The 24,199-nt window shown below is 42.7% G+C and overlaps 1 protein-coding gene across 1 annotated transcript in view; it reads right to left on the bottom strand.

Moving 5' to 3' along the window:
• Positions 1-3,196: 3,196 nt before the first annotated feature.
• The window catches only part of LOC147110942 (inositol 1,4,5-trisphosphate-gated calcium channel ITPR1-like), a 509,662-nt gene continuing 488,659 nt past the window's right edge, over positions 3,197-24,199 (bottom strand). Inside the window, exon 58 of the mRNA XM_085999984.1 lies at positions 3,197-4,026. Coding sequence (XP_085856110.1) covers positions 3,940-4,026 — 87 coding nt within the window. The 3' untranslated portion in view covers positions 3,197-3,939. The remainder of the gene's footprint in view (positions 4,027-24,199) is intronic.

The raw sequence follows: 24,199 nt of genomic DNA, 5'->3' as shown, positions 1-24,199 counted from the left end.
CTGATCTTTTGCCTTTACCTGACTTCTAGGTATGTTGTACCAGATATACTTAGTAGAAACATGCTGTATTTCTATGTAAACATAGAAACATAGAAGATAGGAGCAGGAGTAGGCCATTCGGCCCTTCGAGCCTGCTCTGCCATTCAACGAGATCATGGCTGATGATCCAAACCCTAGCACCCGGTCCCTACACCGACAGCCATCCCACCCAAGCCCTATCCCCGTAACCCCGCGTACTTAATCCCCCCTAACACTAAGGGCCAATTTTTATCATGGCCAATCAACCTAACCCGCACATCTTTGGACTGTGGGAGGAAACCGGAGCAAACCCACGCAAATACGGGGAGAATGTGCAAACTCCACACAGACAGTCACCCGAGGCCGGATTTGAACCCGGGTCCCTGGCGCTGTGAGGCAACAGTGCTAACCACTATGCCACCGTGCTGCCAGGGGTGAATCAAAGACACATTTTATAAATGAATCCTGCCCAACTCTCAATTAGCCCACATCTTTCTTCAACTTGAAGTCTGAGATCCTGGCCAATCAGGAGTCCTAACCTGAGGAGCAAAATATTATATATAAAAAAAATTGGCTGCAACCATGACTTGTACCCTCCCTACCTTTCCCATTACATACATATACCGTCACCATCACTTACCATGGACAGCCACCTATATAGAGCAAATAAGGCCAACCATTTATTGTTACCATAGGCGTCAATTACAAATACGCCACTTGAAATGTATTACATAGATACATAGAAGATAGGAGCAGGAGTAAGCCATTCGGCCCTTCGAGCCTGCTCCGCCATTCAATGAGATCATGGCTGATCATCCAAATTCAGTACCCGGTCCCTGCCTTCTCCCCATATCCCTTGATCCCTTTAGCCTTAAGAAATATATCCAACTCTTTCTTGAATATACTTAATGAACTGGCCTCCACCGCCCTCTGTGGCAGAGAATTCCACAGGTTCACCACTCTCTGGGTGAAAAAATTCCTCCTCATTTCAGTCCTAAATGGCTTACCCCTTATCCTTAGACTATGACTCCTGGTTCTGGACTCCCCGGCCATCAGAAACATCCTTCCTGCATCTAGTCTGTCCAGGCCTGACAGAATTTTATAGGTTTCGATGAGATCCCCTCTCAATCTTCTAAACTCCAGTGAGTATAAGCCCAATCGACACAATCTCTCCTCGTACGTCATTCCTGCCATCCCAGGTATCAGCCTGGTGAATCTTCGCTGCACTCCTTCCATGGCAAGAACGTCCTTCCTCAGGTAAGGTGACCAAAGCTGCACACAATACTCAAGGTGTGGTCTCACCAAGGCCCTGTAGAACTGCATCAAGACATCCTTGTTCTTGTACTCGAACCCTCTTGCTACGAAGGCCAACATACCATTTGCCTTCTTAACCGCCTGCTGCACCTGCATGCTTACCTTCAGCGACTGGTGTACAAGAACACCCAGGTCTCTTTGCACTTCCCCTTCTCCCAATCTATTACCATTCAAATAATAATCTGCCTTCCTGTTTTTGCCACCAAAGTGGATAACCTCACATTTATCCACATTATAGTGCATTTGCCATGTTTCTGCTCAATCACCCAACCTGTCCAAATTGTGCTGGAGTTTCACGACATCCCCCTCACAGCATATCCTCCCCCCCAGCTTTGTGTCGTCTGCAAATTTGGAGATATTACAGCCAATTCCCTCGTCCAGATCATTAATATATATTGTGAACAGCTGGAGTCCTAGGACCGATCCTTGCGGTACCCCACTAGTCACTGCCTGCCACTCAGAAAATGACCCGTTTATTCCAACTCTTTGCTTTCTGTCCGCCAACCAGTTCTCTATCCAAGTCAATACCTTGCCCCCAATCCCATGTGCCTTAATTTTGCACGCTAATCTCTTATGCGGGACCTTATCGAAAGCCTTCTGAAAGTCCAAATACACCACATCCACTGGTTCTCCCTTATCTATTTTACCAGTTACATCCTCAAAAAATTCCAGTAGATTAGTCTTAAGTGTATCGGCTATTTCATGCAGCTCAGTACAGTTACTCGGTGTCAGAAGGTCGTGGGTTCAAGTCCCACTCCAGAGACATGAGCACAAAATCTAGGCTGACATTGAATAAGTGCTACACTTCAGAGATGCCGTCCTTTGGATGAGATGTTAAACCGAGGGTCCGTCTGCCCTCTCAGGTGGACGCAAGAGTACCCATCGCACAATTTCGAAGGGCAGAGGAATTCCCCTGGTGTCCTGGCCAATATTTATCCCTCAAGCAAACAGCACTAAAGCAGATTATCTGGTCATTATCTCATTGCTGTTTGTAGGACCTTGCCGAGTGCAAATTGACTGCCGCATTTCCTACATTACAGCTTCAAAAGTACTTTGCGACATCCTATCCCATAGCCAATTACATACCCAAATGACACTCTCTCTTTATTACCATCCGCTTCTATTTTGTGAATAGGTCTGTCATTCGGAAAATGGAAGGCACTTTATCAAATGCCTTTTGAAAGCCCATATATTCACATCTACTGCCCTACCTTCATCAACACTCTCTGTTACTTCATCAAAGAACTCAACCAGGTTAGGCAGACACAATTTGCCTTTAACAAATCTATGCTGGCTGTTCCAAGTGAGAATTCATTTTGTTCTCGAGAATGGTCTCTAGCAATGTTCCCTTTAATTTTTTTTGGGTGCATGGCCCCTTTAAGGAGCTGCGTGGCCCATTCAAATTTCCGTGCATGCGCGGTTTGTCCCCATTGTGAAGCCGGCAAGCGGCCTGCGCGGGACCTCCAACAGGAACGTTGGTCTCTAGTAGTTTTCCCACCACTGACGTTAGACTGATTGGTATGTAGTTATCAGGTTTATCCCCATCACTTTTGAACAGGGTTGTAACATTTGCAATCCTTTAGTCCTCTGGCACCGCTCCAATATCCAAGGAAGATTGAAAGATTGTGGTCAGAGCTTCTGCTATCTCCATCCTAGCTTCCATCTGCAACCTAGGATGCATCCCACATCTGGACCGGGTGAGTTGTTCCAGGTGTGAAAAGAGAACGTGCACTAACTAATTTGGAACAATCATATTTTACGTTTAATAGTTTACCATCACAACATTCTGCTAATATAAAGTTCCATTATTAATAGGTAATAAATAATGAAATATCAGAAAAAAAATCAAAGAACTCACACCACAGCAGCTTTATATATTTATTAAATAGCTTTTCTTATGCATCTTACAACTGTCAATACCACGCTTGACTTGTATAATATTAGTGCTTTGTATATATTTTAAGTCATTAACACTACGGTCTTGGTCACTGACTTGTCTGCCATCTGTAAACTGAGGTACTTATACAAAACTAAACTAAGGCAGCAAATATACAAAAAGTTTTTCATTCATCCTTTTTCAGCTTCAAAGAAAATAAACAGGTGGATATTCATTTAGCAAAAGACAATGTGGCTCTTCACAGGTAGTACATTTCAGTGCTCATCTACAAATGCAAAGTTATATAGAGTATTTGCATATTCATTAGTCATATTGCACAGTCAACTTACAAAAATAGGACATTAAATACTGGTTACACAACTATTTTTTCTGTACATACAAAAACCTCTGCCCTACTCATTATCTTGACAGTCAGCTCTTCAAATGTGATTTTTAAAAAAAAATTATACAACCCTGCTGCTTCCAAATGGAGACCGTTAAAGAACACTTGGGATTCCTTCTTTGGCAGCAATGGAAGCAGAATATGCCAACGAGTGTGACAGAAAATGGTTCCTTAGGGATCTAGGTATAGTAGCAAGAAACCGCAAGACTAAAGTGTCATTTATTCCTATGGTGCACACAAGTAAACATGTTGATGACTTATACTGGTTCAGTAGTTGGGTGAAAGGTCCTGAGCCCATCTATTTCGATTCAAAGTGCCGTCACCTCATTCAGGCCGGTTGCTGTGAGTTAATGTTCATGTGTGGAGGATGCCCAAGGAGGCCGAGTCGTTGCTTTTGCTTCCTTTGCTCAGTCATCTTAAAAAAAAACACACACCAAAAGTTCCATTAAAATAAGAGTTCCATTCTCAAGAAATTTATATTCTCAGAAACGCAACATATTAAAGTAGTTTGGAGGATTTGAGTCGGATGATTTCCTAACAGTTTACATTGGCAGATCATCTGATAATGGAACGCTCATCCAGCCTCCGGACATCACTTGTAGCTGGCCAGTTCAAATAGATTACTTTAAGTAGGGAGAGGCTTCTATTACTTCTCGTGTGATCCACATTAGCAGTGTGAATAAACAGGCAGATGTTATTGCAGGTTATAATTGTACACTCCAGCAAGGCAAATTATTATAATCTAAAAAAAAGCATTGCAAACAGCTGCTTAATTATAATGCATGAGCAACAAGCAATTTACATTTTTGCAGGATTTCTATATGTGCTATTATAGGTTTGTACATATCCTGAGCTTTTTGCAGTACAGCAGATGCAGCTGTGTACATTACCCCACAGAGGCTGTCTGCTAATGGGACACTCTTCCTCATTCTTTAAATAGTTCACACACCACATCCAAATTAGCAGGCAGTCAATGAGGGGAACCATTGTCCCACTTTTAGAAGCTGGTGCCATAAATGTTACGTGGTCTTCCCTAACATCACATACTTCACACTTTGTCCTGTAAGTGTGCCTGAGACATTTTAAAAGGAGAAGACAGCAATGGCTGGGTAGGGATTCAGTTAATACAATAGAAAAAGAAAATCAGGCATATATAAGAAATAGGAGCAGGAGTAGGCCATTTGGCCCTTTGAGCCTGCTCCGCCATTCAATGAGATCATGGCTGATCTTCTGCCTCAACTCCATTCACCGACCCTATCGCCGTATCCCTTGATGCCCTTACTAGTTAGAAATCTATCGACTTCTGTTTTGAATATACCCAATGACTGAGCCTCCACAGCCCTCTGGGGTAGAGAATTCCAAAGATTCACCACCCTCTGTGTGAAGACATTTCTTCTCATTTCAGTCCTGAATGGCCTACCCTTTATCCTGAGGCTGTGGCCCCTGGTTCTAGACTCCCCAGCCAAGGGAAACATTCTCCCAGCATCCACCTCATCAAGCCCTGTAATAATTTTGTATACTTCAATGAGATCCCCTCTCATTCTTCTGAATTCAAGAGAATACAGGCCTAGTTTACTCAATCTCTTCTCATACGACAGTCCCGCCTTCCCAGGAATCAGTCTGGTGAACCTTTGTTGCATTCCCTCTATGGCAAGTATATCCTTCCTTGGGTAAGGAGACCGAAATTGTACACAGTACTCCAGGTGTGGTCTCACCAAGGCCCTATATACATTAAGAGAGAGCTGCAGGTCAGAGTCTGGTCAGATAGAGATAACCAAAGGGCATGTAGAGTGAGACCTTTGTATATGGAGGTTGGAATCAATGAATGAAGAAGTCTTTATCTGTGATAATTAAACTCAAATTCTCTCTCATTTGTTCAACCTTCACATAAATAGCACAGAAAAGATGACGGTGGGACTTTCTGACTCAGTGCAGAAGTCTTCTCAGAATGGAACAGTCTCAGTCTCAAAACTTTGATAATTGAGTTGCGAAATCCACTCAGTAATGCTTCCTAAAGCTACGTATTCAATCCACTGCCTGGCAGACTGCCAGGGGAGGCTCACTGCAGGTTGTCCATCATCCTAGCCAATTACACAAACACAATGGCCCAAAATTTGCGGTCGGAGGCTTCCCGCGGGCGGATGCCTCCGACCTGTAAAAAGAAAAATATCGACGAATTTACCTGGTGGTCCGGGAGGTACGGAGATTCGCGCTCCTGGGCCTCTCCGGGTACCTGCAGGTGGAGGCCCATGTATTCCAGGGGCACAGGCGATTCGCAAGCACCCCTGGGATCATGTGGGCTGGCCCAACCAATTAAAGAAGGGAATCCCTATTCATATTTATGGGAGTTCCGTGCAAACTGGAATCCCCATAAGTATGAATGGGGATCACTTAAAAATTACACGAACACATGAAATAATTTTTTTAAATTACATATTTAAAATTAATTAAAATGCGATTTAATTAAATATTTTAAACAAAAATTCAATTTTTTGAAAAAATATAAATGTTTTAATGGGGCTCAAAATAAACTTACCTTATTGGACAGGGTTTTTAAAGTATAAATGAGCGATAAAATTTTATTTTTCTATTTTTTAAAACTCTTATGCTGGTAAAAGCAAGTCTTACGCTCGCTTTTACCAGGTGTAAGAATTTCACGGGCATTCAGCGGGTGGAAGTTGGGCAAATAGCGCAACTCTCCACCCGCAGAGGCCCATCTCCAGGGGATGTGGATCATCTGTCAAGAGAATTCTTGACAGATCTCAAGTTCCGGGTTTTCGCGCATCGTCTCTGCATGCCTAAACCCGGAACTTCCGCAGCACCGATGGGGGTCGCAAATTGTGGCTCAATAAGTTTTCATTTTCCTGGTGATTCCTGACCAGCTAGGACTCATTTCCCTTTACCGAATGAGCTATGAGCAAGTCTCTGGGGTATTAGGGAGAAGGGAAAGCAAAAAGGAGTGGAGACCAGTAATGTCAGGTCCCTGCCCTAGTTGCACTTGATGCATTTTTCCTGGCATATTCCCAGCATCAAGATTTTTAAAATGTTAAAAGGATTCAATAGCGTAGATATGAAGAAACTATTTCCTCTGGTGGGGGAATCAAGAACAAGGGGATGTAAAACTAGAGCTAGGTCATTCAGGGGCAAAAATCAGGAAGCACTTTTTCCACACAGTAGAAATCTGAAACGCTCTTCCCCCAATAGATAGACTTTTGTCAGGTAAGGGTCTCGAGGGAGATGGAGCAAAAGTGGGTAAATGGAGTTGAGGTGCAGATGTAACTGAATGGCGGAACAGGCTTGAGAGGCTGAATGGCCTACCCCTGTTCCTATATTCCTAGATGGGAATATTTAAATTGTATGTAAATGTAGGAGTGATGTCATTATGCCTCCCATGTCATTTCACAGGGATTCCCCTAACCAGACACCTGCCCTGAACAAGCTGGCTGTTGGAGGTTGGGGGCCAGACCCTTCAGATTGGAAGGTCTGTAAAAGGGTAGCCAGCAACTTCTTACATATCTTGGGTAATTAAATACATTTAGTCTTTGACTGAACTGTTGGGATGGAGGCCATCTGGGAGCTCTGTGACAAGAGTCAGCAGGCCAAAACATCAAAGTGCTGGCCAATATTTATCCCTCATCCAAACATCATTAAAACAGATTATCTGGTCATTATCACATTGCTGTTTGTGGGAGCTTGCTGTGTGCACAATTGACTGCCGCGTTTCCTACATTACAACGACGACTACACTTCAAAAGCTCTTCATTGGCTGTAAAGCACTTTGGGACATCCCAAGGTCATGAAAGGCGCTACAGAAATGCAAGTTCATTCATTGTGAATTTGTGCTGCTACAGGCCTTTTAAGACAGCATACAACTTTCCTCCTCTGATTTGCAGCAAGCACCGATTCTCGGGCAGTAGTTCTGCCTCTTGCTTACCCAGGCCACTTAAAGAGCTGAACCTGGAAATATGCCGAGATCAAGTTGGGCACATGTGAAAATCCTGACTTACGATAGGGTGTGGGGTAGGGGGAAATTGAGGCCAAGTTCTCGTTGCCCAATTTATCCAGACTGCATTGCACATACTACTTACCTAATGTTTTGTTATCAAAGAAAGCAAACCGTCTAGATTGGTGGATGCCCTTGGTTCGATCGGACATGCAATGTCCGGCTCTAAATATCAACAAAGCAATGTTTCCTTTTAAGGAGCGCGTGGTTGTAGATAAAACCTTAGCACTATAATCTCCTGATACAAACTAAGGGTACAGTTTCAGGCATGAACTTCAAATGTGGCACATTGACTGTCCTATCCACTGCCCAAAATGAAATGGGTCAAACACCAGCACATGAACCAATGAAAGATGAAATGTTGAGATCTATGCAAGAAATCAATGGGGTAGATTTTGCAGTGGATATGACGGTATACTCAGAGCACGCCGTCATGCTGCCTTCGAAACTGACCACAAGTTCGAGATTTCAGTGCATATGCTAAATGCCTATCTTATGATCGGTCAAGGTACGCCTTGACAGATGATCCGCACCGACAGGGAAATACTAATTGCTGGTGCAGAGTTGGGCAAATTGCCCACCAACTGCCCAGCAATTACGTCTGAAAAAATTTATGGTTAGTGAAAGCAGGCGCAGGAGCCTGTTACACTGTGAAAGGAATCCATTCGAGTGCGTCGGAAAGGATTGCTAACCATTCTGGTATCACTTCACAATAAAATATATGTACCTAGTGGCAACATTTAGAAACATTAAAAATATAAAATATGACAATTAATATTAAAAATTATCAAAGTTTTCTGTACTCCAATTGTATGATCAAGAACTGGGCATTCGACACAGATCATTTATACTTCCTCCAAATGTATGAAATAAAACCATTTTGCGATTTAATTATTTTATAGAATACATTTAAAGCTGCCCCACAGCTGGTGTGCAACATGCATGGTGTGTAGTAAATCAAAAGGATCATTACTAATGCCTTTCAGTGTTGTTGAATCGCAGTCCATCGTAATGGACCTTTGACAGGATATTAAATGCTAGCCTTAAAAGAATAAAAAACTTACCTGATTTACATAAAATAAATCCGAATTCATCCTTAATTTAAAAAGCCGAGATGTTTGAAGTACAGCATAGGTAATTCTTTGGGCTAGCAAAACACTCTACAAGGCTCCTTAGTGCAAATAAGAAAAGGAACATGTTTCTTCGTATGATATATAAATAAATAACATTTAATACACTTCCCAAGTGATAGAAACTGTATTAACCTCAACAGAAGATTGAGCAGCTAAACAATTTATTTCACTTTAGAAAACGGTCAAAGGACAAGAATCTTTCCATGGACCTCAAGTGGAAAACAGATGCCAAATTATTGTTGGCATTTTGTTATTTCATATAACATTTTGTTAAAATGATGTAAGTCCAAGTATCAGTTTAAATAAAAGTTTTTTTTTTTATATAAGTTTGTAGAAGTTTGCAGAAGTTTTTAAAATGTAATTTCAATGGAACTGACAAAGAAGTTTCTGTGGGCGTGGCTTAGTTTTGACAATTTTGTGGGCTTGCCTTCCCTTACACATAGGCTGTGCGCTGCGCTCCTGGCCTTCGCGATGTAATACGCTGCATTTATTTCGGAGGTTGACGGTGTACGACGTAGCTATGCCGCTGACCGTAATTTTTGGGCCATTATTTCAAGTGGATCAGATGCCAGCTAGTACAAAAGAATATCCATATGTTCGAAAGGAATGGTCTGGTGTTAAAATGTAGAATTTACCTAAACCACTCTCCTCCTTTAGGAGGCACTTTAAAACCTACCCAACCTGTCCAAATATTTCATGTGGCTCGGTATCAAATTTTGTCTGATAACGCTCCTGTGAAACGCCTTGGGATGTTTTACTATGCTAAAGGCGCTATATAAATGTTAGCTGCTGTTGCTACATGAACCTGGATGCCAGTAGATTCTCCCTAACTGATTTTCCCGTCAGTGGCAGGTGATGAGGCTGCAACGATGAGCCAACAGTGAACTTGCTGATTTATACAGTAAATACTGTAGATAAATGAGGACAGAAGAAACAATTATGCAATTATTGTGGCTCAGATAGATGAATCATATCCACTGAGTCGTGAAAGATTTTCTGGAAGCCAAGTAGTCTTTCCTAACTGAAGTTCGGAAAGAAAACCTGCACTGTTTGGCTCTGTGGTCAGAAGAGTAATACTGTGCCATATCATGCACCTTACCTATAGGGATATGCTTGTCCATACATCATTTCCTTTTTAAATGGAGGCAGTTCTTGGAAAAACCATAGAACTTGTCACATAGTTGGCAGCTCAAGTGTGTTTATGAGCCAAGAAGGAAGGGAGCAGTCACCGTCAAGATGAGACATAGCCGAAATCTGCTCCGTAGATTTACTCTCAAGACCATCTTGGCTGATCTCAAGCTAAGTTAGCATTTTAGAGCCAGCCATGCAGCATCAGACCCAGTAGGTTATGCTGATGAAAAATGAAAATGGCATAGCTGCCAAGCTCTCTCATTTTGCTTTAGCTGCTTTTGATGTCAGAGTCATAAGGGCACAGAAGGAGGCCATTTGGTCCATCGATTCTGTGCCGGCTCTCTGTAGAGCAATCCAGTCAGTCCCATTCCCCCGCTCTATCCCCGTAGCCCTGCAAGTGTATTTCCCTCAAGTGCCTATCCAGTCTCCCCTTGAAAACATCGAGTGTCTCCACTTCCACCATTTCCGTCGGCAGCGAGTTCCAGGTCCTCACCACTCGCTGTGTAAAAACGTTTTTCCTCACATTCCCCCGTATCTCTTGCCCAAAACCTTAAATCTGTGTCCCCTAGTCCTTGTACCATCAATTAATGGGAACAGCCTTTCCCTGTCTAGCCTATTCAAACCTGTCATAATCTTGTACATCTCTATCAAATCACCCCTCAACCTCCTTTGCTCTAATGAAAACAAATCCAGCTTCTCCAACTTGTCCTTGTAACTAAGATACCCAATCCCCAGAACCATTCTGGTAAATCTCCTCTGCACCCTCTCAAGTGCCTTCACATCCTTCCTAAAGTGTGGTGACCAGAACTGGACGCAATACTCCAGTTGTGGCCAGACCAGCGCTTTATAAAGGTTCAGCATAACTTCTCTATTTTTGTACTCAATACCTCTATTTATGAAGATCCCATATGCTTTGTTAACCACTCTCTCAATATGTCCTGCCACCTTCAGGGACCTATGCACATTAACTCCCAGGTCCCTCTGTCCCTGCACACTCTTTAAAACTGTGCCATTATGTGTATATTGCCTCTCCCTGTTCCTTCTGCCAAAATGCATCACCTCACACTTCTCTATTAAATTCCATCTGCCACTTGTCTGCCCATTCTGCTAGTTTTCTATATCCTGTTGCAGTCAATTGGTATCATCGTCACAGTTTGCCATGCCCCCAAGTTTGGTGTAATTGGCATTAAAACAAAAATGGGTTAAAAATCCCTTTAAACACATGGAGCTGGGGTTACCCCATTCCTTTTAATCATAAATCTCTCTCAATGTTTCCCTGATGATCACACCTCTGGAAAATGGGTGGACTGCAACAGGTCTGGGAACCAAAAACTTCCTCATCCAGTAAAGAGATGCAAAAATTACTGCCTATATCTCTCTCAATCTTGTGAATGAATCCGACTCCTGGACCATGATTACTTTTAGGACTACAATTTGAGAAAGATTAGAAACTTGATGTTAAGATCTGCATACAGTGCTTTTTTCTGAATTGTTAATTTTTGGGGAAGAGAGAAGTAAAGTTGCATTTCAGGAGCACGGTCTTACAAGCAGCTCAGAGTGACCTGGAAACAGACAGTGTGAAACTTTTACCAGTTGTGTTATGAATCCTTCTTGGATTAACAGGATGGAACAACCTCACTAATAGACCTTGCACGTACTAGAATGAGATCTCTGCAACGCCTCAAAAGATGGTTTCTGATGGGCGATAGTGGAGACACACATAGCCTTGAAATTACCCGACAGTCTGAGGAAGGTTACCACTGTTGGAAATTACCATAGACCTTAACAACTTTGAGTGCTAATAAAAGGTTGAATGAAAGAACACTGTTGTGCCAATCTATCTTTCTGCATTGAGCTTCAAGTATCTTTTGTGCTTTTCTCAAATCCCATGGTGCAAGTATGCGTCCTTATGGCCTGTAGCAAATTTTTCAACATGCCATTATTTTGAAATCAGAGTGAAGCTGATCTTCTACCTCAAGAGGAAATTTATTTTCCTTTAATAAGATCTAACTATATGAACTCGGCTAGTGTAGACTGCCTTTGAAACCATTCTAGGAGATTTGATTCTAGATTTTACAAGCGTTTCTTGAAATTTCAGGATGGTCCCCAGAAATTCTGAGAAAGGAATATTCAGTAAGTTTGATCTGAACCTGGAAATTCTACAATGCAAACGCTTGCCAAGTTGGACTCCTTGGGCTGCAGTCCAGACCACTTTCTCTAGGGCACTGGCTATAGGTTGCCAGTAGTTTGCTTTGCATGTTGTTCATTGGCAAGAGAACTGTATCTGTTGGCAATAGGTGAGAGAGTAATTATGGCACTGATTTCTGCTAATCTCACATGCATTGGTTGGAAAAAAAATAAAGATTTGCATTTATACAGCGCCTTTCACAACCTCAAGACATCCCAAAGCACTTTACAGCCAATGGAGTATCTTTGAAGTGTAGTCACTGTTATCATGTAGAAAACATACTTAAGCATACAGCCAAGTCCTGCAAGCAATCCAACTTTTAAATATTGTTTCTGCGGAATTGGTGTTCTAACCAATTTCTTGTATTTACAGGGAGTTGTGGAATATGTGATGCTGGGATGAAGCTGGCATTCTCCTCTGGTGCTGAGACTTTGTAGAGAGCATCAAGCCTAGAAAGAACTAGTGAATGGTTTGTTCATTAGAACAAGTATCGGTGCCTGTTTGCTTGTTGCCACTTCTATGGTTAGACAATAAAAGAGTCCCTTCATAAGGCTAATCTTGCATGGCCAAGGATACCAAAAGATGGTGCAGACCCGGTCAGCAACATGTCCCTAGGTTGTGACAGCTCAAGAAGCTCATATCGCTCTGGCAGAGGAGTCACTTCCACCACTATTTGGAACCAATTAGCATTGAGCTCATGCCCCTAACTACAATGTGCTGACTACACTGCTGCCATTGCCCACTATAGTCACAAATCCTAGTCTCAGTTGAGTATCAGTCAATGTAAGGAGACTGCCTCAATTGATAAGTTAGTGACTTCAGCTTTTCCTTCGATAGGCATTAAAGTTTGATCATTATGTGGCTTTGGCTCAAGGAGATAATGAGTGTGTCGGAGCTTTTCGATGCTACTTCCCTAACCTTCCGAGTTGAATGCAGATCATGACTCAACTGCCACTATTATGTTGAATTGCTTTGTTGTGTGGCCTCAACTTGTGCCCAAATCTCTGTCTGACCTGGAGCTGAAGCTATACAATGGAACTTAATGTTTGGGCTGAATTTTCTGGGGTGGTAGCAGGTGCGATCGGTGGCGGGTCGGGTGGGAAAGTTTTTTTTTGACAGCGGGACAGGAACCCAGTGTCAACTTGCTCCCACAGGTGCATCTGTTAACATGGAGCTGACCCAACCTGCAGTGGCAGGGGACACAACTGAAATCATTATGAGGTACTTTATAGGCACTTAAGAGCCTTTCCCCCCTACTTATTAAATTTCCCTGCATGGCCACGGGATTCACACAGCTCGGGAACCACGTCTGTCAACCCGAGGCGCGAGTTCCGTGGCCATTGCTCCAGCTGATTACTTGACAACATGGAAAAAACCCCAAAATAAAAACATGTTGATTACATCAGCTAACAGATTGATGGAGATTCTGTTCTACTTGAAAAGTTACTGGTAAATGTTAATTTTTCACTGGCCATTCTCGGATGTTGCCTTCCAACTGAACAGTAATTGCAGTGAACTGATCTGCACTATAAAAAAAGACACATACCATTTCAATAAATTTCTGTGTCGTTTCTGGTCAGGTTTTTCTCACATTATACTGTGATTGTCCAGTTACACATTAAATCACGTCATCAACCATAACAATTTCATTCTCATCACTCATTCCACTGGTTCAATTTGCTTTCGGTCCCTGAATATGACTAATTTAATTTTTCAGTCTGAGACTTTAGGGTGAATTTCTGCAGAGGTTCTCTCATGTCCATTGTTAACTTCAACAAAAGAGCTGCAGAAATCCCATTATAAGCACCTCTTACACTGTTTGTCTGGGATTCCGCAGTTCTTCTGCTAAACTAGCAGAAGATTGCCAATTGACCCCTTTACAATTACATTTAAAATCTGCTTAATTTTATGTCTTACTTATATACACACACATCTTTTATTTGTATCAGTTACGGATACAAAAGTCTATAGATTTGTGACTAAAGTACCAATAACTTCCCAATTAATGTACTTTTTAAATTATGTTCTTGATCGTATTTATAGATGGAATCATATTACTTAATGATAATTTTATTTAAATATTTGTCACTCCTATTTAACTTTTATTATATTATTATATACAGTAAAGATTCAATACCCACTATGTTAGATTAAACGTAAAATTTAATGTGGCCAGGGTCCCTTTAAGGATCCCAGCTTAAAACGTCACCAGACCCACTACATCTAACTGTGCCGGGTAACGCGCTGTGCTGGCTTAATAGGCCCCATTAAGGTAAGTTCATTTTGTACAGCCGGATGGAGCCAGCAGCGGGGTCAGGACCCGCCACGGACACCAGCCGCACCAAACCCACCAAGGTAAGGAAAATTCCGGCTTTTAGTCGCCTTATCTGAGGAAGGATGTTCTTGCCATGGAGGGGGTGAAGTGAAGGTTCACCAGACTGATACCTGGGATGGCAGGAATGACGTATGAAGAGAGATTGGGTCGATTGGACTTGTATTCACTAGAGTTTAGAAGAATGAGAGTGGATCTCATTGAAACTTATAAAATTTTAACAGGACTAGACAGACTAGATGCAGGAAGGATGTGCCCGATGGCGGGGGAGTCCAGAACCAGGGGTCACAGGTTAAGGATAAGGGGTAAGCCATTTAGGACTGAGATGAGGAGGAATTTCTTCACCCAGAGAGTGGTGAACCTGTGGAATTCTCTACCACAGAAGGCAGTTGAGGCCAATTCATTAAATATATTCAAGAAGGGAGTTAGATATATTTCTTAAGGCTAAAGGGATCAAGGGATATGGGGAGAATGCAGGGACAGGGTACTGAATTTGGATGATCAGCCATGATCTCATTAAATGGCGGAGCAGGCTCGAGGGGCCGAATGGCCTACTCCTGCTTCTTTCTTCTATGTTTCTATGTTTCCTTTCTGCAGAGAGGCCTTTGAGACAGGTCATGTTGTTGGGTGGCATAGGCTGCTTAATAACTGAAGGAGTTGTGAATGGTGTGAACATTGTAGAATTGCCGTCAAACAGCCTCACTCTTGACCTGAGAAGGGGGAAGGTCATTGATGAAGCAGCTGAAAATGGTTTGGACGAGAATGCTGCTTTGATTATGTCCTCTGACGCCAACAACCACCTTCCTGTGCAGCAGGCTCAATGAATAAGAATACACCTTTGACTATATCATGGGTTTTTTAGGCCCTTTTCGATTCCTTTGGGGGGTGGGGGAGGGTTTTTAAAAAAGGGAGAAAATGTGTTTAAAGCCCCCAACATAAACAATCTATAAATTGATGCAGGAACCTATGACCTAATTTATTTGGGAACTAAAATCTGTATTGCAGGTCTCTTAAAATATATATAGGCGTAGAAATTAGTGTGGGCCCGTTTGAGACTTGGCGCAGTGCAATCAGCATTATCCAAAACGAAGAGACCCGAGTTACGACTGAGACGCCCATGGAGTCGGGGGTGCACTCCTGCTCCTCTTGACTCCACAGGAAGGATTTGCTTTTAAACTGGGTCCAATGCAAATTTGGTTTTATTCTTGGACTGAAACTGGAACAGACTTGCATGCTGCAACTTAATTCCAGAATTAGTTATGCACTTCGATCAAACAGAGTTCCATCTATTTTTGCTTCTCGTTTGGGCATTTCATGTACAGATCATCTGTTTTAACAGAGGGAAAAGAAAAAGGTAAAAAATGTAGCGGGTAGGATGATTTTAAAATTCAAAAAAAAAAATAGCCGTTAGTCATCCTGTTTCTATAGCCTCTTACCCTAATTCTCCCCCCGCCCCCGTCAGCTGGAAGTGAGGGACAGACTGACCCGTGACGTTCGCTGCTCCAAATATGGTCAACAGCACTGACGGTCTCAGAAATTTACATTAATGTAAAATGTAAATTAATTTAATTAACTTAATTAACTTGCACCACCGTCATGTGTTGGAGCATCCAACCACATATCCGCAGCATAACTAAGACCACCTACTTCCACCTCCATAACATTGCCCGTCTCCGCCCTTGCCTCAGCTCATCTGCTGCTGAAACCCTCATCCATGCCTTTGTTACCTCTAGACTTGACTATTCCAATGCACTCCTGGCTGGCCTCCCACATTCTACCCTACGTAAACTTGAGGTCATCCAAAACTCAGCTGCCCGTAACTCGCATCAAGCCCTGTTTGCCCATCATCCCTGTGCTTGCTGACCTACACTGACCTCCCAGTTAAGCAACACCTCGATTTCAAAATTCTCATCCTTGTTTTCAAATCCTTCGATGGCCTCGCCCCTCCCTTTCCTTCAGCCCCACAACCCCACCCGAGATATCTGTGCTCCTCTAATTCTGCCATCTTCAGCATCCTTGATTATAATTGCTCCACCATTGGTGGCCGTGCCTTTTGTTGCCTAGGACCTAAGCTCTGGAATTCCCAGCCCAAACCTCTCCGCCTTTTCACCTCTCATTCCTCCTTTAAGACGCTCCTTAAAACCTACCTCTTTGACCAAGCTTTTGGTCACCTGCCCTAATTTCTCCTTATGTGGCTCGGTGTCAACATTTTTTGTCTTTTAATACTCCTGTGAAGCGGTTTGGGACGTTTTACTATGTTAAAGGCGCGATATAAATACAAGTTGTTGCTGTTGCATTGACCCTTAACATCTCAAAACTCTAACTGGGTCCACCAAGTACCTGGAGCTGGGGGACAATTCCATTGAGTGCCTGGATAGGAATGAAAACATCTCTCGATATCCAAGATGGAATGTCAGTCAGATCTTGAATTTTAACCCAGATCTCAAACTAAGATTCGACAAAACCACCAGCACAATGCCATCATTTTTTTTTCTTCTTCAAAAAACGAAAGCATAAACAACATGGACTAATATATTCACACTCACGCATAGTGACGGGGCCGCTGTAGAGGACTTTGTTTTTCCTCCTACAATCGGAACAAGAGCTCCTCCTACATTTCCGCATTAACCTGGTTTACTGGAACTGCAGACCAGCCAGGTCTCGCTTGTTTCCAGCGACAGTCACAGTGACGGTGAAAAAAAAAGTAACCTTTTTCTGTGCCATCTTACCGTTCGAGAGAAAAAAATACCCCAAGCTCTATTCATTTCATTAGTTCTGTAATCTGTCACTGTTTCCGATGATCTGACCATAGCAATCATGGAACTCCCATCATTTTCAATCTGCTTACTCAAAGTGGGGTAGGGTACACCTGTATGATGTAGCAGCACATTCATGAAGGAGCAGAGTTTGGGACCAGCACTTCTAATCCGACTTGTACACACCAACACTCCATCACCGCTCTCAACTGTACCCTTTGCAAGCGACTGCCAACCCCCAGTAGGTGAAGCCATCCCGTAGCTTGATGGTTAAGAAGCTTGCTACCCACCATTGTGGTTATGTATTTTACTCAGTATTGCATGACATTTAAAACCCATCAACCACATGTAGGATGCATTTTAGTAGTTGTCACAGAGGCCCCCTCTTGCAAAAATGTAGCAGTGTTCAGTTCCGAAAAGAAAACAGCATCAATCTCAACAACTAAATCTTCAGTCAATTGGAAACAGAACAAACTTCACCCTGGGAATTGGAAAGAAGGGCAAAGAGCTTATGGTCCTTCTACTCGCCCTCCTCAGAACTGAAGTAAGCAACCTCGAAATCAGTAGAACAACTCGCAAAAAGGTGAGCCCAGCAAGGGGTTAGCTTTTCTGCAGACTTCACTGTGCGCTGTTAGATTTTAAAAGGAGTTTGTAGCTGCTGCACCCACCCAGACAACAGATAAGCTGTGATTTTACTGCAGGAGACAGATTGAACAGGTGATCCTCAGTTTCAGGTTACACATTCAAGGCTCGAGTTTACTGTAAATGGCATTTATTTTCAGTTCTTGCAGGTTGAGAGATGAGTCACATCCACCTTTAAGGCTGTTGTTTGAATCACCGTTACACACGAGCTGCCACACGTTTTATTTATGAATGCATATCTTGCCACAGATTGTGTGCGTTACAGATTCTGCTGCCATCAATTTCTTTAAATAAAAAAGGAGGGAGGGATGGAATCAAAAAAAAGGGCAACTTACTAATACACCATGCTACGGAGCAGTCGGCATCAGTGGCCATACTTGCATCACAACTTTAGGATCTTAGCTGGACAGTCAGGATGGAGGTGTGACAGAATGCCCCAAACAGAGGTCCCACTACAAGGAGGAAGGTCTCACGCCTGGGGCACCCCTGCAGCTGTTTGAACAATTGTACTTTCATCCATTTGCTCTCTTGGAATGGGGGTTAGGGGGGGGGGTGGGATTTAAGAAAAACAAAATCTATAAACTGATGAAGGAACCCATGACATAATTTACTTGGGAATTAAAATGTAAAGCTAATTGTTACTTGGATCCCCAGGGTCACATGAATAGCACGGAGTGTGGAAGCGCAGTCTTCCATGAAGCAAACAGCACAACTGACTTGAGTGTGGGTTTCAACCAACACACAGGTGGCGGGTGAAAGTGGTCTTGAGCGGCGGATCGGCTGCCCATTTTACACCCGCACCATTTTCTTTTCTGCCGATGGGCTGGCGATTCATTATCGGCCGCTTTGCGCTGCCGCCCAAGATCAGTTTCACCCTCAAGGAGTCAAATGGCTGGCACTGAATCATGGAACAACTTTACCAGCACCCAAGAAGTTCAGTGGGTTCCCATTAGAGCCAGCACACACCTTTCTTAAATCTAGCCCTTTGAAAACACAAATCAAGGGGATGAAACGCCTGCTCTCTTTTGTTTGCTCTTTTCTTCTCTCTGTTCTATCTTAAATCAAGACTGAAAAAAGACATTTATCTGAAAGACTGGAAACCAATAAAGTTGATGCCTCGGGTTTCAGCCACAGACCCATCCTTATATTCACTGAAGCAGTGTTAACACATCACGGAAAACATTTGAGGAGGAAAGGCCTATCAGAGGAGGTGAAAATGACCATGTCGAAGGCGAGCATGCAGTCGACACTTCTATGTGGCACTAAGAGTTGGACTTGATGAATGCATAGGAGGAGAGGCTGTACGCTTCTGCGTATGCGTAAAGGGGATACTGGGTATTAGGTATGTGGAAGGACAGGCGTTCTCATACAGTAACTACGTTATGCCGAGAAGGTTGTGCTGGAGAGGGCACGACTGCCACACAGTTGAAGACTGGTATCCTTAGAAGGCAATGGAATGGGCGCCAGCTGGGGGAAGACCACACTGTATACAAGAATATCCTTGTGGAATAGTAAAAATATACCAACAAGCTGTGTGAGCTGGCAGAATCTGGTAACCAGGCAGCCTAGTGCACTACACAGGCATTCCAAATCTAAAAACCGCCCCCGTGCCAGTCTAAATCTCTCAGAATGTTACAGCCCACTAAGTCTGTTCCGGTGAGGTTTTTTCCACCTTGTCTAATCCTACGCTCCCGCTCCATACTCTTTAATATACCTCTTTGTTAAAAAAAAATCTTAACTGCCTTTTAAAATAATTGATGTACTTTGCTTCAACAATGATTTATGGCAGAATATTCTAACCACCCTCTGTTTAAAGATTTATTTTTTTTGAACCTCTCAACTCTTTTCTGGCCATCATTTCAATTCGTGCCCTTTTGTTAACATCTCACCAACCACTGGAAACAATCTATTATTATTTACCCCATCATAACTCTTCATAATCTTGAAGGCCTCCAGAAGCTCAGCCCTTAATCATCTCAGTTGCAGTGGAAACACTCTACCTTCGCAAGTCTCTCTTTAAATGTAACCCTTCATCCCTTGCAACACCTAATGAATCTACATTGCACCCTTTCCATTGTTTCTATATCCTTCCTATAATGCGGTGCCCAAAGTTGACACAATACTCTAGCTGCGGCCTAACAAAGCTCTCGTACAAGTTCAACATTATCACAGAAATCACAGAAACCCCACAGTGCAGATAGAGGCCATTTCGGCCCATCGAGCCTGCACCGACGCATATCCCACCCGATCCCCGTAACCCCTACACCAACACATATCCCACCCTATCCCCGTAACCCCACATATTTAATCCCCCTAACACTAAGGGTCAATTTATCATAGCCAATCAACCTAACCTGCACATCTTTGGACTGTGGGAGGAAACCGGAGCACCCGGAGGGAACCCACGCAAACACGGGAAGAATGTGCAAACTCCACACAGACAGTCGCCCGAGGCCGGATTCGAACCCGGGTCCCTGGCGCTGTGAGGCAACAGTGCTAACCACTATGCCACCGTGTTTCTGTATTCTACACCTCTAGATACAAGACCAAGGATTCGGTTACTTTTTTTATGGTATTATTTACTTCTTCTGCATTTTAATTACCTGTGATTATATGCACCAAGGTTCCTCTGCTCCATTCAAAACCATATCCTTTCCCTATTCTTAACTTCCAAAATGTATTAGTTCATAATTGAACTGCATTTGCCACCTACCTGCCCATGTTGCTCACCTATCTGTGGTCTCCTGTAATCTTTCACAACCCTCATCACGAATGGTCTATTCCCCTAGTTTGGCGTTATCGGCAAACCAATTGTGCTATTGTTCCCTGAATTCCTAAGAATTACAGACCTTTTATGTATATAGTAGATAATAGATCCCTGTGGACCACCACTCACCATATCTTTTCAGTTCAAGAACCGTCCTTTTAACCCTATGCTTTACTTTCTGCCTTCCAACCATATCTCTAGTCATGTGGCTACATTACCCATAATTTCCACATGCCATAAGGCTGAATTAAAAACCATAGAAACACAATCTACTGTATTTCCTTTATCTATCAATGTGGTCACCTCTTCAATAAAAACTCTTTTAAGTTTGTCAAGCATGACTTGCCTTTAACAAATCCATGCTGGGTGTCCTTGATTAACCTGCATTTCTAAATGCTCACTAAGTTCATCTTGAATTATGGATTCTAAGAGTTTGCCCACAAATGACCATATGGTCCATGGTTGCTCAGTTTATTCTTCTCTCCATTTTTAAACATCATTTTTTTTTTTACATTGACCACTGTCCAATCCCACAGCACAACTTGCATAGGTAACAAGGTTTAAAAATGGTGGCCAGAGCCTCGGCTAGCTCCTCTGATTTCTTTCAGCTGCCATCAGAGCCTGGTGATTTATCCACTTTGAGTCCTGCTAATTTTCTCGTAACCAATTCCTTTTCTAGTTATCTCTGACAATTGTTCCATATCCTCCCCCACTACACCTACGATCTCACTTTCACCATCATTTGTGAAAACTGGTGCAAAATATTTATTGAAAAATTCCACCATACCTTCCATCCTCAATAATTAGGCTCGCTGCTTGATCCCAGAGTGGTCCCACCACCTCTAGTTATTCTTTTACTTTTCATATATTTATAAAAGCTTTCCTATTTCCTTTTACATCATCTTTTATCGAGTTTTTTTTCAAATGCCCTTTTACCTTTTCTCATCTCCCTTTTCACCCCGACTACACTTTCTATATTTCTCATGGTTTTCTTTAGTACTGTTAGCCATAACATTATGCTGTGTGCCTCCCTTACAAGTTTCGGTTTAGCTTTAACCTCTCTATTTATCCACTGAACTCTATTCTTTGATGTACCCCCTTTTTGCCTCATATGAAAGTATTTATTATCTATCTATACATCGCATATTTGACAATTTCCCACTGTTGATATATTGACTTGTTTGCCAACTTCTCTGGCCAGTTAATTTGGGCCAGATCCCTCTTTATCTCACTGAACTTAACCTTTTTCTCGTGTGGTACCTTTATCTTTGACTCATCCTTCTCCATTCTCAAGTTGAACCTGGTCACTATTTCTCAAACTCTCATCAGTTATTTGCCCTACTTCATTTCCCAGAACAAAACCAAGTGATGCTTCTTTCCTTGTTGGATTAGAAACATACAGTCTTGATGAATGCTGAAAGGCATTCCCAACTTTGACCACATACATTACCTTTATTTCAGTATATCTTGGGGTAGTCAAATCACCCAGTTATTACATAGAATATACGGCACAGAAGCAGGCCATTCGGCCCAACCAGTCCATGCCGATGTTTATGCTCCACTCAAGCCTCCTCCCATCATTCCTCATCTAACTCTATTAGCATAAGCCTCTATTCCCTTCTGCCTCATATGCTTGTCTAGCTTCCCCTTAAATGCATCTATACTATTCACTTCAACCACTCCCTGTGGTAGCGAGTTCCACATTCTCACCACTCTCTGGGTAAAGAAGTTTATTCTGAATTACCTATTTGATTTCTTGGTGGCTGTCTTATATTGCTGGCCTCCAGTTTTGCTCTTCTCTGTAAGTGAAAACACACTCTCTGTCCTTTTATAATTTTAAAGACCTCTATTAGGTCATCCCTCAGCCTTCTCTTTTCAAGAGAAAAGAGACCCAGCCAGTTCATCCTTTCCCGCTAGGTATAACCTCACAGTCTGTTTATTATTATTGCTAAATTGTTCTTGTATAGCTCGCAAAACTGTCTGATCTGGTCCTCTATCTCATCTCCACCGTTTGGCCTATAATGCATGTCATTTCCCTTCCCATTTCTTAACTCTATCCAAATAGATTCTGTCTTAATGCAAACTCCAGGACATCCTTACAACAACAACTTGTATTTATATAACGCCTTTAACGTAGTAAAACGTCCCAAGGCACTTCACAGGACTATTTTAAGACAAAAAAAATGACACTGATCCACATAAGGAGAAATTAGGGCAGGTGACCAAAAGCTTGGTCAAAGAGGTAGGTTTTAAGGAGCGTCTTAAAGGAAGAAAGAGAGGTAGCGAGGCAGAGAGGTTTAGGCAGGGAATTCCAGAGCTTAGGTCCTAGGCAACAGAAGGCACGGCCACCAAAAGTTGAGCGATTATAATCAGGGATCCTCATAAGGGCAGAATTAGAGGAGCGCAGATATCTCGGGGGGTTGTGGGGCTGAAGGCGATTACAGAGATAGGGAGGGCCAAGGCCATGGAGGGATTTGAAAACAAGGATGAGACTTTTGAAATCGAGGCGCTGTTTAACCTTAATTATATTCTAATGCAATGATACGATTTTTCATTAACATAGCCACCCCACCTCCCTTTTTTCCCCTCCCTCTATCTCCTGATAGCTGAGAATATTAATTTCTCAATTCTGTCCAAACCTAAGCCATGCCTTTGTTATTGCTGCTATATTATATCTCTCCATCATTATTAGTGCTTCTAATTCTCCATATTTGTTTTGAATGCTTTGTGCTTTCACATACACACCACTCAATCCTGGCTCTATTTTTTGAGGAACATTTATTTTCCTTTTCCTGGTTTTGTCATTTCATTTTCTTTTTGTTAAATCTTTTGCGCTCTCTCTCTCAAACTATTTCTTTCCCTTTCACCATTTAATTAGGCTGAGCCTTCTGATACTATTCCAACAGCTTTATTGATCCTCGCTCTCTAGTCTCCTAGATTTTCCTCACCCTGCTGCCGTATTAACTCCTCCCCCACACCCTTCAGCAAGGACAATGGTGCTGTTTAAAAAAAAAAAAAAATGATTCATTCATTCATGGGATATGGGCATTGCTGGCAAGGCCAGCATTTAGTGCCTATCCCTAATTGCCCTTGAGAAGGTGGTGGTGAGCTGCCTTCTTGAACTGCTGCAGTCCGTGTGGTGAGGGTACTCCCACAGTGCGGTTAGGGAGGGAGTTCCAGGATTTTGACCCAGCAACGATGAAGGAACTGCGATATATTTCCAAGTCAGGATGGTGTGTGACTTGGAAGAGACCTTGCAGGTGGTGGTGTTCCCATGCACCTGCTGCCCTTGTTCTTCTAGGTGGTAGAGGTCGTGGTTTGGGAGGTGCTGTCGTAGAAGCCTTGGCGAGTTGCTGCAGTGCATCTTGTAGATGGTACACACTGCAGCCACGGTACGCCGGTGGTGGAGGGAATGAATGTTTAAGGTGGTGGATGGGGTGCCAATCAAGCGGGGTGCTTTGTCCTGGATGCATTAGGAGAGGCACCAAATGGAGCCTCCGTCATGTCGAGCTTCTTGAGTATTGTTTCAGTTCAGGTAAAGGCAGTTCCTTTGGTAGAGGCTTTCCTAGTTCCAGAAATCTCACCAATATCCCAAGAATGTGAACCCTTCCCTCACACACAAGCCCTGAAGTCATG

The sequence above is a fragment of the Somniosus microcephalus genome, chromosome 11 (genome assembly GCF_052327205.1).
Source record: "Somniosus microcephalus isolate GS21.2 chromosome 11, FLI_Smic_1.0, whole genome shotgun sequence".
Lineage (NCBI taxonomy): Eukaryota > Metazoa > Chordata > Chondrichthyes > Squaliformes > Somniosidae > Somniosus > Somniosus microcephalus.
Note: the sequence above shows the minus strand (reverse complement) of the source record. Positions and strands in the feature narration are given on the sequence as shown.